Source organism: Chiloscyllium plagiosum, unplaced genomic scaffold (assembly GCF_037043375.1).
Source record: "Chiloscyllium plagiosum isolate Xiang-an unplaced genomic scaffold, Cpla_swu_hap1 HiC_scaffold_11, whole genome shotgun sequence".
Taxonomy (NCBI): Eukaryota; Metazoa; Chordata; class Chondrichthyes; order Orectolobiformes; family Hemiscylliidae; genus Chiloscyllium; species Chiloscyllium plagiosum.
In genome coordinates, this window is record NW_028270149.1 from 68066829 (window position 1) to 68086330 (window position 19502).

At 38.8% G+C, this 19502-nt stretch overlaps 1 protein-coding gene across 5 annotated transcripts in view; it reads left to right on the top strand.

The window, feature by feature from the left end:
- Nucleotides 1-19502, top strand: part of diaph2 (diaphanous-related formin 2) — a 753551-nt gene that overhangs the window by 553520 nt on the left and 180529 nt on the right. For all 5 annotated transcript variants that reach the window (XM_087992147.1, XM_087992148.1, XM_087992149.1 and 2 more), the window contains one exon: nt 3317-3440. In XM_087992147.1, coding sequence (XP_087848273.1) covers nt 3317-3440 — 124 coding nt within the window. The remainder of the gene's footprint in view (nt 1-3316; nt 3441-19502) is intronic.

A 19502-nucleotide genomic window follows, 5' to 3' on the forward strand; every position in this document is an offset into this window, starting at 1 on the left:
TGACACAACACTTCTCACTGGAGCTTCCTAGATATATGTAACAATAATTATTTTATTTATTCATTATTGCATTTTTAACTGTCAGGAAAGAGCTTCATTTCTGTGTCTGCTATTCTTTTGTTTGGTAAGCTGATCCTGGAGTGTTTCAAACTAGGTAAATTAAGTTGAAGTACAGATCAGTCATGATCTAAAACCAGGCTGTAGCAGGCTAAGAGCTGAATGGCCTACTACTGTTTTTATCTCCACACATCTCCTAAACAACATAATCATGATACTTCACAAACAAGCATCCACATTTATTATGTTGTACAGCAAACTAAGGCACACTATGCTGGAGCTATTGATTCCGAAGTATAGTCACTGGAATTATACATCGAAAAAAATTAAATCATCGTGAGGTATCTGTCACTTCAAGTCAAGTCATTGATCCATATGTGATCAGTGTCCAATTACCAATCTTTGTTTACCAATCTATTTATGTGTGCATTGTACATAAAACATAATTCTGTACAAAATTGATGGCCAAATTCAGTTTTCATTTTAGAATGGCAACACAACTCCTAGCCATAAGGGACAGCACAAGGCACGTCCTCAGTATTTTAACTTTAATTCTAATTTCAACAACTTAAGACTTTAGTTGAAAGTTTTTTTTTAACAAGTCGAATTATGTTAATGTGGAATAAATGCATAGGTGTGGATCCTGTATTGGAACACTGTGCTGTTGATGAAATCTATAACAGCAACAATAGCGTCAGAAGTCCCACAACACCAAGTTATAGTCCAACCGGTTTATTTGAAATCATAAGCTTTTGGATTTGGAGGGCCATACTTTCTTCAGGTGAAGTGTTATCTGGTGCCATGTGACTTCTGAACTTGTCCATTCCAGTCCAACTTCAACACCTCCACATCATAACAACAACAGCAATATATATAATGCATTTAGTTTCACAAGACATCCTGATATACTTCACAGGAACATTAGAACAGAAATAACACTAAGCCACAAAAGGAGTTATCAGATCTAGTGACGAAGGGGCTCATCAAAGAGGTAAGCTTAAAAGATTGTCTAAAAGGACAAAGATGTGGGAGAGGAATAAAGTGAGGATTGGAGAAGAGGTCTAGAGCTTGTGAAAGTACAGCCATCAATGACGTAATAATTAAAATCAGGCATGTTCAAGAGGGCAGAACTTTAGATGAGGGCAAACATCTCTGAAGGTTGTGGGGTTGCAAGGAGGTCACAGAGAAGGTGAGCAAATTTAGAATTTTAAAGTTCATTTTTATTCTTTTCTCTATGTTCATGAACAATTGGAACTAGCTCTGTGATCTTTGATTTGTTTCATTGTGCTGTCTGTAATGCCTTGTAACTTCTTCCATCTAACTAACTCCCATTTTGCACTCAAAACAAGCACAGCCAATTCAATTTATTTTCTCGTATTTATGCCCACTATTTTTGCACTTCCTCTTATCCTAAGACTTCCTCTTATCTTGTTATGTTCAAATGCTTTTCAATCTCTGGTGTCTTCTCATTCTAAAAGACTTCAAACATTTCAAACCTTGTCCCTCCAAAGTTACTGCCTGACCTAATGAGTGTTTTCAGAACTACTTGTTTCTCAAATTTCCAGCATCAGTATTTTGGTGACAGAATGAAATATTTGATCTCATCAAAGTTTGAATTTGATATTTATGCAAAAAAATTCAAACTTTACAATATCACAAGTGTTTTTCATGTTGTGTTTTTTAATGACTCTCATTTCTGTCTGTTCGATGCAATAAACTGAAATAGCTAGAAAACCACAGCAGTTCGAGTAGCATCAGTGGAGAGAAAGCAGATTCAATATATCTGGTCCAATGACCCTTCTTCAGAACTGGACCTGAAATGTTGCCTCTGCTTTCTCTCCTCAGATGTTTCTGGACTTGCTGAGGTTCACCAGCAATTTTTCATTTTTAATTCAGATTCCCAATATCGGCAGTTCTCTTGTTTTCTGTCTGATAATGCAATGACGGTAATATCATATGCAATTCTCATATTGAATGACCACAAATCACAGGACTGAACTGTTACTAACAGAGACTAGACTGCAAAGTGATTCATTTTATATCAAGTATGAGACTTGAGCTAAGCAAGTGAAATGCTTTTTATACTGTCTTATACTTTACTGTATTCTGTACCCAAATGGAAACTGAGACAGATTACTTAAATAAAACCCATTGTTTGGGAGAAGTACAAAATGAAAGAATTATTGCATGATTTTTTTTAATTGATACATTAGTTAATCATCTATAGCATTATCGTATGTCTTTTATGACCATGGGTTAATTAGAGATTAATCCATCTTAATTTCTCTCGCTTGGCAGCTGCTTGCTTTTTCATCTTCGGAAGAGATGACGTAACTTTACAGATTATAAAGAAAATGTTTGAAATATGATGTTGCCCTAGACGTGACCTTAAATAAGCATCCATCAATTTCCTTGCTATTGCTCGTGGGTAATTTAAGATCAAGTCTGTTGTTCGTGGGTTGCAAATTTAGAGAAAGGGAGATTATTGTACCAGGACAGACAGATGAAAGCCAGTGACTATTTTGAAGTTTCTGTCCTTATCATTTACCTAATACTGTGAGTTTCTATTACAATTTAAAGTTAAATAGGAACCAGTTTCAAAATTGCCAATTTTGACATCTGCAGGTTGGGTGAACATTCAGTTTCATTTACAGGTCAGGCCCTAAGAAATAAAATAAAACTAAAGTACTAAAGAATCCCCACTGTCTGAAGGGTGTAATCACAGCATAACAAGTAGGCACGAGCGTGTACAGTTAGAAGTATAGACACAGAAAGTGTCTATGAAGTAAAATATGAACAGAATATGCACTCAAATGCAAGATTTTTGAATTTTTTAAAAAAGTCATTCGTCATCCACAAAGATGCCTTCAGTGTCAGGGATCAGAAAATCATATTGAGGAAGCATGATACAGATTTTGAAGATCAAATGTCAACTTCAAAGCTTCACTTTTATTTAAAGTTTGGTATTACAACAATGACATGAAGTATTAGATCTATAATTTATATAATGAGTAAGTGTCAACACTCGACTGATTGGTTGTGATTGTGATATCTTCCCAATGTTATCTGTTTAATATTTTTCGTATTGTTTTAAATCTGAATAACGTTGCAACCTGTGGTTTGGGAAAATGGTCCAGCACATGGTAGAATTATTTTGTTTACTTAAAAATGCCGAGAGAAGATGGAAGTTATTGTCAGCAAATTTTGAAATATTCTGAACCGCGGTTGATTTCTCATAAGAATTCTTTGTTGTGCTCAGTTTCAGAACAAAACCTGAAGAGCAGTTTGGATGCTATGGAACGACAAATCCAGTGTCTTGAAAGGGATATCAAGAAGTTCCCTGAAACAGAAGATGAACATGATAAATTTGTGGAAAAAATGTCCATATCCTTTTTGAGATATTGTGCCTAGGATTTATAGTTTTAAAAAGTCTACACAGATAGTGAAATCTCGTTATACTGATCATCACGAGAAGCAGTATTTAAGAAGATTAAAAGCTGGCCATGCATTGTGCTGTGCTAGAACCATGTCAGCACTACCTTTTGCACAAATCTCATTCAACCAGTTGTCAGCCAAAGTTAAAACAACAGGACTCAGCAAAATTAGTAACCAGAAAGACCTTTTATTGTTTTAACTGGATATTTCCAGGTGACTGACATTTGTGACTTTAAGTTTATGCAAACTGGAAGTTATCAGATAGCTGATACACATTGGGACCTATGCTTCAATCATTAATCTGAATATAAAAGCTTCCAATGGATCCTTTAGATGACATAACAGAAGGTTTTTATAAACGCATCTGTTCACACCAGATTCCAGGCAATCTGTGTTCTTCATTGATGGCCTTTTGAGATTAGCAAGTTAACTTGGGGATTGCTGTCGACTACAACAAGAGTCAGCAGCCCAGTGTACAATGAGTTATGGAGCTGCAACAAACAATAAATCTAGAATTCTGCTGTATAGCGAAGGAAAGTGTATTTAAGAATTAAGCTTCAAGGAACTGGCTTGTAGATGCTGATAAACAAGTGGTAATGCTGGGGCCTTCGAGTGGCAAGTTAGTAATCTATTGAAATAATACACCTTGTAAATGAATGTCCCCTTTTTGTTTTCGATGTTTTCTGTGGGTATCACCAGTCAAGACCCTAAATTTCCATGTGGGCATGATGCATTATGAACAAAATTCAAAAGAAACTTACACTTCATGAGACTTATACTCACATGCAAAGTTGCCTTGGATTAACTGAGAGTCAGAAGAGAGGGAGTGATCAGCTCTCACCTCTGGTCTCCAAGCAGTTGTTCTGCCTGCTGTGTCTTCAGCTAGCTAGCTATTCTCTCGGGCCACTGTTTCTTCTACCCTGAGTACTTGCTACTTGCATGATCAGCCAAGCTTGCCTTCTTAAGGTTCAGTAATTGGCCATTTGTCTTCTGGCAGCCTCATCAAATTTTTTGATCGCCTTACATCACTAGTTCTCTGTTCTCTAGCCCTCACAAAATTGATAAGACATTAATGCTATCTCTGCCCATTTCTCCAAGCAACTAGCCCATGTGGCACGGTCGTTATAAATCTAGCAATAACTTTAATCTCATCAATTTAATATTCAATCTGACCTACAGCACCATTGTGCAGGTTTTCTTTTGTTCAGTTCCTTTAATAGTAGCACAGTAATACCACATGAATCACGCTAAATGCTTTAGAATCAATATAGCCAGACTTTAGGAGTAACAGATCACTTCAACTTTGATTACTACCAACAAACCATGCCAGTGCTTACAAGTTAATAGGATCAGTCAAACTCCACATTACAGATTTAGCATGTTACAGGCTCTCTCCCTTCCTTCTTTTCAGACACTTGTTTCTTTGTCCAGTTAACTGTTATTCATGTCCATCACTTTTCTCCTTCACTAGGGGGACATTCATGGGAGCTAATTATGTACTGTTGCATCACAAGTGAAGAATATCCTTGAGCGGAACATTGCTAGCATGCCTAGGACATTCAGAAGGGCCAGGCATGGAGTTTGGGGGGCCAATTAATTGTTTGGGCAGTTTAACTTGAGATTCCTGATATCAATTTAAAATTTTGAAATCAAATTCTCAGAACCTTTTAGATAGATGGTCCTTCCTGACTGTGATGGTCAGGGACGTAGTTTGCATTCATTAGTATGTCATTAATATTCATTAACACTCCAACCCATTGAAATTACATTCACAGTGACATTCCTGTTCAGCTAAAACAAAACAAGTCACAAACTGGAGAATGTAATAAGTGACGAAAACCGACAATGCTGAAGAAACTCATCAGGTTGAGCAGCATCTGTGAAGAGTGAAACAATGTTAATGTTTTGAGTCCAATATGGCTCCTCTTCAGGTTGTTCAGTTGGCTCCACTATCATTGAGGATACACATATTTATGGACTGTCTGCCTTCTGTTAGTCATTTAATTGTCTACCACTATTCATGTTCGGATGGATAGGAATGCAATGTTTTGATCTTATCTTTAATTGTAAAATCACTTTAGCCTTGTCTATTGCATGATATTTCCACTACTTAGAGGAGAAAGTGAGGACTGCAGATGCTGGAGATCAGAGCTGAAAATGTGTAGTAGATTTCCACTACTTAGCATGGAAGTACCTGTCATCCTGTGTTTTCACCAGATTATTAACTCATGCTACATTTTTGATTGTCCTCCAGCATGATGATAATGAGGGAGTGGGGGAAATGGAGTGGAGGTTGCAGATTGTGTTTAAATACCATTCTGCTGCTCCTTATGGATGCCTAGTTTTCAGTTGCTGGATCTATTTGATATTTGTCCCAATCAGCACAGTGTTATTCTCACAGGGTAAAATGGAGTGTATCCGACATGTGAAAGTTATTTTGACTAATCTATGTGGACACAAGCATTCCTGCCTAACATTTAGACTTTCCATTATGTTTGGCATTCATTGTAAAGTTTTTTAGTTTTGTTGCAGTTGCTTCCTCCTCCATTTCCAAGCCAGAACTTTAGCATGGAAATACACTGGGGTTTATGCACGTATTTCTCCAACATCTCTGACCAGCAGACATTCATTCATTCATTGGAGAGCTGGTGAGGAAATAACACAGTATTAAGTCCGAGTGACTGCGCATCAGTTTAAGTTTGCACTTAATCATGTTCCTCCCGGAGACTAGTGGTGTCTGGCAGCCTCAGTGCTTCGAACATAGCTCCACAAGTTTTCACGTGAGCACCAGTGATGATCAGCAGTCATTAGTTTTTGTTCTTTATCTCTGATACCAAACAGAAGCTTTCATGGATAACAAGACATCTTATTAATGTCTTAAAAGTGCTATATTTGTGAACATGTTTCTACATAATATTGATATGTGGTCCCAAAATGATTTCAATATTAAGAACGTACTTGGCAGTGCAGATTATTGCAAAAAGGAGACTAGAAGTTACATTTTTTCATCTTGCATTCATCAGAAGCAGGATTCGAGAAATGGATTTGTAAAAGTATGACAGCAATTAATATAGAATAAGAACAAGGTATTCATTGGTTGAAAGATCATTGCCACGATGATATAGCAAGAGCAGTTAAATGTCAATCTTAATTCTCAGAGCCAGGCAAGTCAATTCTGATTGGTCTAGGCATTGCCATAGGATAGTGAGTGGAGTTTGGCTGTCACCTCTTTTTGGTGCAATGTGTGTACAAATTCCTTTTGTCTGCATAAAACAAGTTTCTGATCATATATGTATGTCGCTTCAAGTACATGCTAATGCATCACTCTGCAGGATGGGGTGATGGTCTTAAATTGGTTTCCAGTGTAACTCTTATCACAATTGGATTGTTTAATAAATATTTTCCAAAAGCAGATTTAAACGTATCTTAGTGTAGGCTTATGAGATGCTGTGCTGACCAGATGTGACCCTGAGTCAACTGTGGATAAATGACCACAAAAACATAAATGTTTTCTCTGTGCATCAAGGGTGGGGAGGAACATCTTTTACAGTGCATCTTCTGATGGTCCCAGTTCTTCTTCATCTGAGATGGCTGTCTAAGGTGGTCCGAGGGTGGAACTGGGGTTTAGTTTGTCTTTTTTTTTGGCCACTGGAGTGGGAGTGGGACCCAGAGACTGCTTATGAAGCCACAAAGATTTATCATTGTCATCAAGCCCACCGCCATTATGCAAGAATTTCTAAGATGTTGCCACCTCATGTGTAGCTGTGAATGGTGGAATGAAGGCTTCTTCCTGACACGTGCATATCCAATCTCCTCTTCTGCATAGGCAGGCAAACTGAGATGTGAATGTTTGTGTTATCCGTAAGAGTGGCGTTAAGGATTAGGAATAAACCGTACATGTATTTTATCAACAAATTTGAGTAGGTGAAAGAAAATATAAAATTTTATAAAGTATACAACTGAAATATCTCCAGTGTACTGATTGAAGCTGTCTTTTGTTATTATCATCTTTCCCATGCAATCTTTGGGCAAAAAAACTATCAATATGGACGTTCTGCTGGTTAGGATGAAAAGTCGGTAACCTGATAGTAAATGAGGCACTGAGTGTTGTAGATCCTTTTCTGTTTTAATTGAGAGTCTTCTCAAATGGGAGAGAGCCGATTCCACTATGGTCCAGGTTGTGAAACAAGTGCTCTAATGAATTGTGACATATTCAGTGCACATGAAGCATTTTAACAGATATGCCTGCCATCCAGTATTGCTGTGACAGTTTACTGCAGTGGCAAAGTTACAATGTTTCATGCCCTTAGGAGTTAAAGTTAGCATTGCATTGACATGGCCCTTAACTTGACAGAGTATAGCGGATCATTCATCCTTTTGCAATGCTGTAGTCTGATTATTTTGAGCTGCCCACAGGCACTAGTCTTCAGGCTGCCTTTCTTAATCAGAATGGTTCCTGTTCACATCCTTTGAAGAAGTGGGTGGATTTTTTTAAAAAGATTAATTGTCAAGGCGACTCTTAAGGCAAAAGATTCTTCTGCTCAGAAGGGTCAGGGTTTCTCATGCAATTACATTCTTCTCAGCCCATTGCATAATCATCTGTGGGCAAAATGCCAAACTTCATGGCTAAGCGCACTCGAAGTACCAACTTTCCTAGCTCCAACTTCAGTGTGTCACATTTAAATGACAGCTGGAGAGCACTTCACTCTTTCTACCCAGGAGCATTACTAAACCTCTGCTCATCACCACACACACACACACATGCAGACACATACAAGTGTACTTGTATCCAAACACGCACACATATGCGTGCACATATACACATACACGCGCACAAAAATATCAAGCAATCTGCTTTGACCTAGATGGTGTCAAACTTCTTGAGTGCTGTTGGGATTGCACTCATCCAGTCAAATAGGGAGTATTCTGTCACACTCCTGACACGTGCCCCTTGTAGATGATGGACAGGCTTTGGGGAGTCAGGGGTGAACTACTCGCCACAGTATCCCTCGCTTCTGAGCAGCTCTTGTAGCCATTGTGTTTAATTGGCGGTCCAGTTGGGTCTCTGAACAATAATGACCCCAAGAATGTTGATAGTGGGGATTCAGTGATAGTAATGTTTTTTAAAGTCAAGGGACGGTGATTAGATTGTCTCTTACTGGAGATGGTCACTGCCTCGCATTTGCATGTGTTTGTGAGGACGAGAGGTTGAGTGGTGGATAGGCCTTCACTGAGTCTCACATTGTCAAGGGATATGTAGTTCCTGGCTGATAAGTGCTACATGTCATGTTCTGTGCCTGTTTAGATGCACCTCACTGTCCTCAAGATGGGAGAAGGATCATGCCTCCATATTCAGGTAAGCTTATGAATTTAAATTCATTTTATTTTTGAAAAGGCATTGACAAAAGGTACAATGAAACTCAAGCCTCTGGAACTATAAATATTGTTTTATGTTCTTTGAAGTCCTCAATTGAAAATTAAAAATTTATTTGAAAACTCTCGAATTGTCAAGATGGCCTAAGGGGAACCTTGTGTGACGTTGGTACAAATCAGTAATACTAAATGCAAGCTTAAGTAGTATCTGGTGTCCTTTCAAGAAGTAAACCTACCTTCCTTACTTGATCTGGCCTGCAGCAAAGTTGTTTTCTGTTGCTATTGTCAGTATTACAGCCCTACCTACAGAGTTTATCTGAGGCACAAATAAAATTCTTACACAGCTATGGTACTTCAGTGTCCTTAAAAAAAAAATTATGATTATCAATAGTTGTACAAGATGAGTTGTTCCATACATATGTGAGTTTATTGCATCTTAACTATGATGGCACACTATGATGGTAAAAATTAATATGATCTGTCAATTGAGAATCTAGCATTCTATCACTATGGCAGTTATCGAATCATAGAGTCATACAACATGGAAAGAGAACCTTCAGTCCAACTTGTCCATGCTGGCCAGACAGCCCCAATTAATGCAGTCTCATTTTAGAGGAATATGGCTCCTATTCCTCTAAACTCTTCCTATGACATTCTCCATCCAATGTCTTTAATTGTACCAGCCTCCTCCATTTCCTCTGGCAATCATTCCAAACATGCATCACCCTCTGTGTGAAAAGGTCTGTTAGATCCCTTTTAAATCTTTCCCCTCTGACCTTAAATCTATACCATGTAGTTTTTGAACTCCCCTATCTTGGGAAAAAGACCTTGCCTATTCACCTTGTCTATGCTCCTCATGACTTTGTAAACTGACACTCTAGGGAAAATAGTCCCAGCCTATCTCTTTCACTCAAACCCTCCAACATCCTTGTAACTCTTTTCTGCACCCTTTCAAATTTAACAAGAGGTTTATGTGGCCTAACAAAAGTACTGGCAATAAAAGCAAGAATACAAAACTCCATTATTCTGTCAACCTGAGACTCCAGCTTCAAAGAACCTGCACTTTGTATGGCAGCATGCCCAGGACGTTCCATTAGGTGTATAAGTCCTGCCCTGATTTGCCTTTCTAAAATATAACATCTCACATTGAAACTCCATCTGCCACTCTTCGGTCCACGGGCCCATCTGATCAAGGTCCCGTTGTACCCTGAGATAACTATCTTCACTGTCCACTATACCACAGATTTTGGTGTCATCTGCAAACCTACTAACCGTTCCTGCTATATTCACAACCAAGTTGTCTATATAAATGACAAAAAGCGGTGGACCCAGTACAGATCCTTGTGGAACACAACTAATCAAAGGCCTGCAGTCTGAAAAACAACCCAGCGTCACCTTCCTTCAAGCCAATCTTGTGTCCAAATGGCTAGCTCTCCCTGGATTCCATTTGGTTTAACCTTACTAACTGGCCTACTGTGCAGAAACTTGTCAAATGACTTGCTGACAATATTCACTGCTCCTAGCAATCATTTTGAAATTTTATAAATAGCTGAGGTGAAATTTTTCCTCAAAATACACTTGGCCCACCAGTAGTAGCAAAGAACTTGGGCACATGTATCATAAACAGATTCCTACAAAGGTGAAAAATAATGGTGACAGGATGAAAGAGAAATGAAGAGTAAAGTTACCCATGAAGTTTGTCCAGTGTAAACATGATTCTGAAGTGAAGTCACAGGAATGCCACAGATTCAATGTCCATTTTCAACTAATTTAACTCTTCTTATCTGTGTTCATTGACCATGATGCTTAAGTTTTCTCCATGCTTCTGGTGAGAGAAGAAAAATTAGCCATAATTCCTTTATCTGATCATTATATTGCAAATCCTGGTGAAAATGCATATTTGTGAACTGGTTTGGCCATCCAGTACTATGTTAGTGCTTTCAGGTGAATCCTGGTTACTTTGTCTGAGGAATGTGACTTGCAGTCAGTGCCATCAGTAGGAGAGAGAAGAAAAGTCTTAAAAGAAAGTAGAAAATGTTGAAATGAAAAATCAAATACCAGAGCATGCTTCCTCTGATCGCAAATAAAAATAGGAAAAAGGGCAAATCTTCAGTATGATGAATTAACAAATTGATAGAGAGAAAGGATCTTGAGCTTTTTTTTTAAGTGTTTTGTGAGTTGAAAATTCTGCATTCTTGTGATTCCAATAAATACTAAAATATTTCTGAAAACTTATGCTGTGCAAAGGTTGTTCCTTACCTTTCTTAAGCAAATTTAATTAAATGTAGCTTTTGATGACCTCTGAATTGAACCATGAAAATACGAGAACGTGAACTCAACTGCAGTTCATACCATGTGCTGAAAATCAATTTAAATTATCATGTCTGGAGAGCTTTTTATCGCAATCTTCACGTACTAAAATTCCAGTATGTATTCAGGGCAGTATGTGAATTACGATTAAGGGGCATTCAGTCTCGTACAGACTGCCCAACTTTGTGTTTAATAATTTCTGGTAGGATTATTTGGTTTTTGATGCTACTAAGAAAGTATTGTTATAGAATTGCATGGAGAATGATCTGAACATATATTGGCACAGCACTATTGTTTCAGAAAATGTACAGGAGATGTTGGGGCATAAATCATTCTCATCAGAAAAGGCAGCAGGATCATTGCTTTGTGAATTTGATCATTAAAGTGAGCATTCCCTTCTATTCCCATAAATAGACACTATCTGAAATTTTAGACATATTTTCCTTTGCTGAGTAAATTAAGAATAGAAGACCTGTCACAGAACAAAACTGACTGTATTCAGAAAATATGACAGTGTAGAATTGGTGGAACTTAGATTCCACGTGCGATAAACACAGTAAATCAGATTATTGATTAGACAACATATTTAACAGAAAATTCATTGCTCTCTTTATTGCAGACCTTTTTTGTTCAGACATTAGATCACTGCAAGGTAATTCAGTCTTTACTTGAAAGTTATGAAGTTGTCTTTTTCTTTGAGAATGCTGCCTTTGATGATTTCATGCCAGTTAACAAATAAAAATAGTGATCTCCTGACCATGAAAAACTGAAGTTTCTAATAATGCACTTATAAAGGGAGTAATAGATTGCTTTTCCAGATGGGCTTTTTTCTTAAATTGGTTTCAAAGTGAAGGACAGAACAACCAATGTCTCAGATTTACCGACTGATTCCTCAACTCGCAACTGAGCTTAGAATTTCTCATTTTCAAATAATCCATTCAAGGTTGTAACCAAACACTTTTGGCCTGACACTTTAAAGCTAAATGTCTTACACTGAAATAATCTATTTCTTAATAGTTCTTAAATTATGTCCATTCTTTAATGCTGTTTCAGACATCCAGGTTTCGCTAAGTTTTCTGTGAAACTGTCAACTGAAATTCAAATAAATTTTTTAAGGTGTCGCAGTTTCCTCCAATCAATAGAAAAAGAAGAGTCAATCTCTAACCTTCTAAACTGAAAACCTTGAGCACAGCTCTTTACTTTGGAAAAGTTCATCAGTTAGTAATGGAAACAAAAATCCAGCAGTCTTCAAAAACTATCTCTGACTATGTTTTTGAAAATCACTGCAGCTACAATACTACTTAGAAGTTAATCATTAAAGCACTTCAGAAACAAAGACAAAACCGACATGCTACTAGTCCAAACTGTAAAATAATTTATAAATATAAGCCATAAGTATTAAGTTAACCTTGAACAGTGTTTTTTTAAGAACAATAAGACGGTGTTATTTTCTGGGTCTGTAGTTTGTTAAGGTGCAAAGATGGCCTTCTGGAGAGTGATTTGCTCTTCCTGTTGAATGTGGGAATTGAGGAAGAGTTTCCATGTTAGTCTGCAGGAACTGTCTTTGATTGTGAATCCTATTTGATACATGGATCGGTTGGAGTGACAGTTAAAGGCAATAAGGAATTTACAGGAGCTAGCGGCTGTGATGGATGGCAGTTATAGGAAGGGAGAAAAGCCACAGATGCAGTCAGGTAGATAGGTTGACTCCAGGAAAGGTAGGAGGGGTAAGCAGGTAGTGCAGGAGTCTTCTGTGGCTATCCTTATCTCAAGCAAGTATGCTGTCTTGAAAAATGTAGGGGGTCATGGGCTCTCAAGGCAATGTAGCACGAACAGCTAAGTTTCTGGTATCGAGAATGGCTCTAATGTAATGAGGGGTACGTTGGTTTCCAAGCGATCGATTGTGATAGGGAACACTCTACTCAGAGGCACAGACAGGCATTTGTGCGGCCAGCAGCAAAAACTCAGAATTGTGTGTTGCCTCCCTAGTGCCAGGATCAAGGATATCTTGGAGAGCGTGCAGAATGTTCTCAAAGGGGAGAGGGACCAGCGGCAAATTGTTGTACGCATTGGAACTGACAACATGGGAAAGGATGAGATTCTGAGGGGAGAATACAGAAAGTTAGGCAGGAATTTAAAAAGGAGGTCCTCGAGAGTAGTAATATCAAGATTACTCCCGGTGCTCCGAATCTGTTTGGGAGAATTTAAACTAGTAAGTGATGGTGGGATGTTGGGGGATGGGGATGGGGATGGGGAGGGGGTTGTGTTGGGACCTGGGGAAATAGTAAGGTAAGAGATCTATTTGAGACTAGTACAGTTGGGAAAAGGAACAAGTCAAACAGTCAGGGCAGGCAAGAACAAAGCAGAGAACAAGGTAGGACTAAACTGCATTTATTTCAATGCAAGAGGCCTAACAGGTGAGGCAGATGAATTCAGGGCATGGTTAGGAATATGGAACCGGGATATCATAGCAATTACTGAGACGTGGCTCAGGGATGGACAGGACTGGCAGCTTAATGTTCCAGGATACAAATACGAGAGGAAGGATAGTAAGGGGGGGGGAAGAGACGAGGGGGAGTAGCATTGATAACGGTTAGCATTACAGCTGTGCTTATGAAGGATATTCCTGGGGATACGTTCAGGGAGGTTATTTGGGTGAAACTGAGAAATAGGAAAGGGATGATCACCTTATTGGGATTGTAATCTAACCCCCCACCCCCACCCCCCCAATAGTCAGCAGGAAATTGAAAAACACATTTGGAAAGAGATCTCAGTTATCTGTAAGAATAATAGGGTGGTTATCGTAGGGGAGTTTAACTTTCCAAACATAGACTGGGACTGCCATAGTGTTGAGGGTTTAGATGGAGGGGAATTTAAGTGTGTGCAAGAAAATTTTCTGATTTAGTATGTGGATGTACCTACTAGAGAAGGTGCAAAACTTGACCTACTCTTGGGAAATAAGGCAGGGCAGGTGACTGAGGTGTCAGTGGGTGAGCACTTTGGAGCCAGCAACATAATTCTATTAGTTTTAAATTAGTGATGTAAAAGAATAGACTGCATCTCAAGGTTGAAGTCCTAAATTGAAGGAAGGCTAATTTTGACGGTATTAGGTAAGAACTTTCAAAAGCTAATTGGGGGCAGATGTACGCAGGTAAAGGAACAGCTGGAAAATGGGAAGCCTTCAAAAATGAAATAACAAGAGTCCAGAGACAGTATGTTCCTGTTAGGGTGAAAGGCAAGGCTGCTAGGTGTAGGGAATGTTGAACGATTAAGGAAATTGAGGTTTTGCTTAAGAAAAAGAAGGAAGCATACGTCAGGTATAGACAGCAAAGATCGAGTGAATCCTCAGAACTGTATAAAAGCAGTTAAGAGGGAAATCAGGAGGGCAAAAAGGGGATATAAGATTACTTTGGCAAATCAGATTAAGGAGGATCCAAAGGGATTTTATAAATATGTCCAGGACAGAAGGGTAACTGGGGAATACAGGGAGAACTAGCCATTTGGATACAGAAATGGCTTGAAAGTAGAAGACAGAAGGTGGTGGTGCAGGGTTGCTTTTCAGATTGGAGGCCTGTGACAGTGGTGTACCACCAAGATTGGTGTTGGGTCCACTGTTTTTTGTCATTTATATAAATGATTTGGATGTGAAAATTGGAAGTATAGTTCATAAGTTTGCAGATGACACCAAAATTGGAGGTGCAGAGGACAACAAAGAAAGTTGCCTCAGATTACAATGGGATCGTGATCAGATGAGCCAATGGGCTGAGGAGTGATAGATGGAGTTTAATTTGATAAATGTAAGATGCTGCATTTTGGAAAAGCAAATCAGAACAGGACTTATAGACTTAATGGTAAGGTCCTCGGGAGTGTTGCTGAACAAAGGGACCTTGGAGTGCAGGTTCATAGTTCATTGAAAGTGGAGTAGCAGGTAGATAGGATAGTGAAGAAGGCATTTGGTATACTTTCCTTCATTGGTCAGAGCACTGAGTACAGGAGTTGGGATTCGTGTGGCTGTACAGGACATTGGTTTGGCATTTTTTTGGAATAAGATGTGCAATTCTACTCTCCCTCCTATCAGAAGTCTTGTGAAACTTGAAAGCACTCAGAAAAGATTTAAGACCATGAGATACAGGAGTGGAAGTAAGGCCATTCGGCCCATCAAGTCCACTCCGCCATTCACTCATGGCTGATGGGCATTTCAACGCCACTTACCCACACTCTCCTCATATATTTATAAGGATGTTGCCAGGGTTGGAGGATTTGAGTTATAAGGAGAGGCTGAATATGCTGGGGCTGTTTTCCCTGGAGTGTCAGAGACTGAGGGGTGACCGTATAGAGGTTTATAAAATGATGTGGGGCATGGATAGGATAAATAGACATGGTCTTTCCCCTGGCATGGGGCAAGTCCAGAACTAGAGGCATAGGTTTAGGGTGAGAGGGGAACGATTTAGAAAGGAACTAAGGGTTAACTTTTTCACGCAGAGGGTGGTGTATATATGGAATGTGTTGCCAGACAAAGTGGTGGAGTCTGGTGCAATTGCAACATTTAAAAGGCATCTGAATGGGCATATGAATAGCAAGGGTTTAGAGGGATATGAACCAAGTGCTGGCAAATGGGACTAGATTAGGTTGGGATATCTGGTCGGCATGGATGAATTGTTCATTAGGAAGCCAGATTTTAATTAATCCTTTACATTCATAATGTTTTTTAGCCCATTCTGTGGGGACTGATTCAGGCCAGTCACTTGAACTATAAATGGTATATATACACTACTTGGAAAAGTATTTCCAATGTGCTTTGTGTTGTGAGCTGTTTCTGAAATGAGCAGTTACACAACCTTGACATACTGCTTAATAACACAACTATTCAAACTCTGTTATAGGCTAGGGCTAGTCATCAGTGTTGGACATTGTGGGGCTTGTATTACTCTCTGGCAGTGATGTTGATCTGTACAAAGTTCATCTTGTACTTTGGGAAGTGGGGAATTTACTTGAAAGCAAGGAATCACTGGTGTGAACACCTTTGAGATGATTTATCTTAATTCCCTGGCTCCGTCTTTTTTGGTATTGTGGCTTCCTCGAAATTCACAGCTGGGTATGGGATGTGGAGAAACAAACTAGGCCAATGTGATTGAAGGAACAAGAGGCTGATTGTATGACATTCAATGTTTTCAATCAGCAAATCTCCTTTACACGGGAGCAACCGAGCAACACTGACTGAGATCAGTTTGAAAGTCAACATCAAGCTTTCTGATTGTGGAGCTCACAGCGAGTTCTGAGAACAGAAATGTTGCACTAGGATCTGAAAGTCTTTCACAGAAAACTGGTAGGTTGTGTATTTGTATTAGGTTCAGCATACCCAGGCAAAAGCATAAGGACACACTACTGCTTGTCAGAGGCTGACTGTGAAAGGAAGCATTTGTTTTGTATAAAGAAAAACTAGTCTTCGCAAAATTACCATGTAATTTCTTGAAAGCATCAGTGTTAAAGCTGCAATGTAATTATTTATAGATCCATATTAAAGGTGGCGACTGGTTTGTGTAAAAAAAAAGTTTGCGGATGATACGAAAGTCGGAGGAGTTGTAGACAGTGAGGAAGGATGTGGCAGGTTACAGCGGGATATAGATAAGCTGCAGAACTGGGCAGAAAGGTGGCAAATGGAGTTCAATGTAGCTAAGTGTGAGGTGATTCACTTTGGTAAGAGTAATAAAAAGATGGGGTACTGGGCTAACGGTCGGATACTTGGTAGTGTGGATGAGCAGAGGGATCTTGGTGTCCATGTACACAAATCTTTGAAAGTTGCCACCCAGGTAAATAGTGCGGTGAAGAAGGCATATGGCGTACTGGCTTTTATTGGTGGAGGAATTGAGTTCCGGAGTACTGAGGTCATGTTGCAGTTGTATAAGACTCTGGTGCGGCCGCATCTGGAGTATTGTGTGCAGTTTTGGTCGCCATACTATAGAAAGGATGTGGAGGCACTGGAACGGGTGCAGAGGAGGTTTACCAGGACGTTGCCTGGTATGGTAGAAAGATCGTATGAGGAAAGGCTGAGGCACTTGGGGTTGTTTTCATTGGAGAAAAGAAGGTTTAGGGGTGACTTGATAGAGGTGTATAAGATGATTAGGGGTTTAGATAGGGTCGACAGTGAGAATCTTTTTCCACGTGTGGAGTCAGCTATTACAAGGGGGCATAGCTTTAAATTAAGGGGGGGTAGGTATAGGACAGATGTTAGGGGTAGGTTCTTTACTCAGCGAGTCGTGAGTTCATGGAATGCCCTGCCAGTAGCAGTGGTGGACTCTCCCTCATTATGGGCATTTAAGCGGGCATTGGATAGGCATATGGAGGATAGTGGGCTAGTGTAGGTTAGGTGGGCTTGGATCGGCGCAACATCGAGGGCCAAAGGGCCTGTACTGCGCTGTATTCTTCTATGTTCTATGGACCGAAGGGTCTGTTTCTGTGCTGTACATCTCTATGATTCTAATTGAAATTAAAATACATATAAATCATATATTTTACATCTTACTCGGCATTGTAACTCAGCTGAACTGGGGTACAATTCTACCTCATTTTTCAGTCATTGTTTAGTGTCTGCAATTATCAATTTTTATCCTGAATTCATTTTTAATGAATACCTATGCTATCAAATTGCTAATATTGCAGGTAAATAAAAATACAGGATTAGTTATTTTTGTAATATCTAGCATCCAGCAATGTGTTTTGTCAGTAATGTATTAGCCCGAAACGTCGATTCTCCTGTTCCTTTGATGCTGCCTGACCTGCTGTGCTTTTCCAGCAACACATTTTTAAGCAGTAATGTGTTATATTTGTTTTAATCTGCTTGTCAAAAAAAATCCATGTGTTATTTAGGTGAATTTAAAAGCTGTTCTGCTGTATTATCTTTGTCCTTTCAAGAATCAGATTCCACTTTTTTTTTCTTCTTTAGTAACCTCTGCTATGGTTACTTTTGTACTTCACAGCATCTTAAGTAGCCTGGAAAGACTTACCATGCTGAAAACATGCCTAACTTATTGATAAATTCCTCCTCTGTTAACTGCTTTACTCCTTCTTTCCCCCATGTTTTCTACTGCTTTGTGTTAAGTGACCAAATGGTTTTGTTTTGTTAGGCATTTTTTGGTTCCATTTTGTTGATTGATTGTTCCTTGGACAATTGTGTGGGGTCTCCTAAATGTAAAATTCTTTTTGTTATTTCTGGTTTATTTAGGTACTTCCTTAGTTTTGGCAGTTCATATTTTATTTATCAGTGCTTTATATTATTTAACTATTCTTGGGTGGTTAAATAGCATGATCAGTACTTTCACAGTTATGTAGTTAACTTTATTTATATTTTGAGGTCTTTGATAAGAATGCAATGATCAAAGTCTATTCTGTATTCTTTACAGATCCTGATTAGAATGATTTGATTTGTAACTTGTGCAAGGTCATTGCTTCTATTTTCCTGTTAAATTTGTGAATGTTTATAGTATTCTGATGAACCTCTCCCATTAATTCCAACTTTAAATGCTGAGTCAATTTTGAACGTTGTCATTGATCGATGTCTTCATCACATTCGTGGTTATCAAATCAGAAACATAGCTTTCATTCTTGATTCTATCATCGATACTGGCTTGTAATTTCTAGTCACTTTCCTAACCCTTTGAAAGTTCTCATTAAATATCAGAGAACAGTTCATTTTTTTCTTTATTCCTAACAAAGAATATTATACAGTAATGCAGCCATAGTATGGCACTATCTTCCCCAATTTAAATTATATGCTTATTTTATGGAATAATGTTTTGTCCACTTTTGAATGTAGGACTTCCACAATTAACCTTTGCAACAATTCTATGACCCGAGACCAATGCTTCCCAAACCTTTTCCCACTGAGACCCCATTTCAAGGGTTGAAAATTGTTGTGACCCCTTCATGAGAACGGAGAGAGCAGGAATCATTGATAAGAAAACCCTTGAAGTGCAACATAGGGTGTTGGAGCTCCACAGTGGCAATTGCAGACTCAGAGCTCATGATCCGACTTGTGTGTCATCAAAGATTGGGGTGAATTGAGGCGGTATCTCATCCCTCTTGCATCGTCAAAGAGCTCAATTAATTTAGTCAAGCACAATTTATATTTAACAAAGCTTGTGCTTTTTTGTTTAATTTGTGCTGGTTTTTCAAGTCCATTTTATTTCATTGCAGATTATTGTCTGTGAAGATTTCCCCATCACTGACGTCATGCTTGCTCTTTTTATCCTGTTCAATATTACCACAACTGCAGAATTGGCAGAATCCATTTCTTTAGTGAAGGTGGGAACATAGTAGATCTTTTGTTC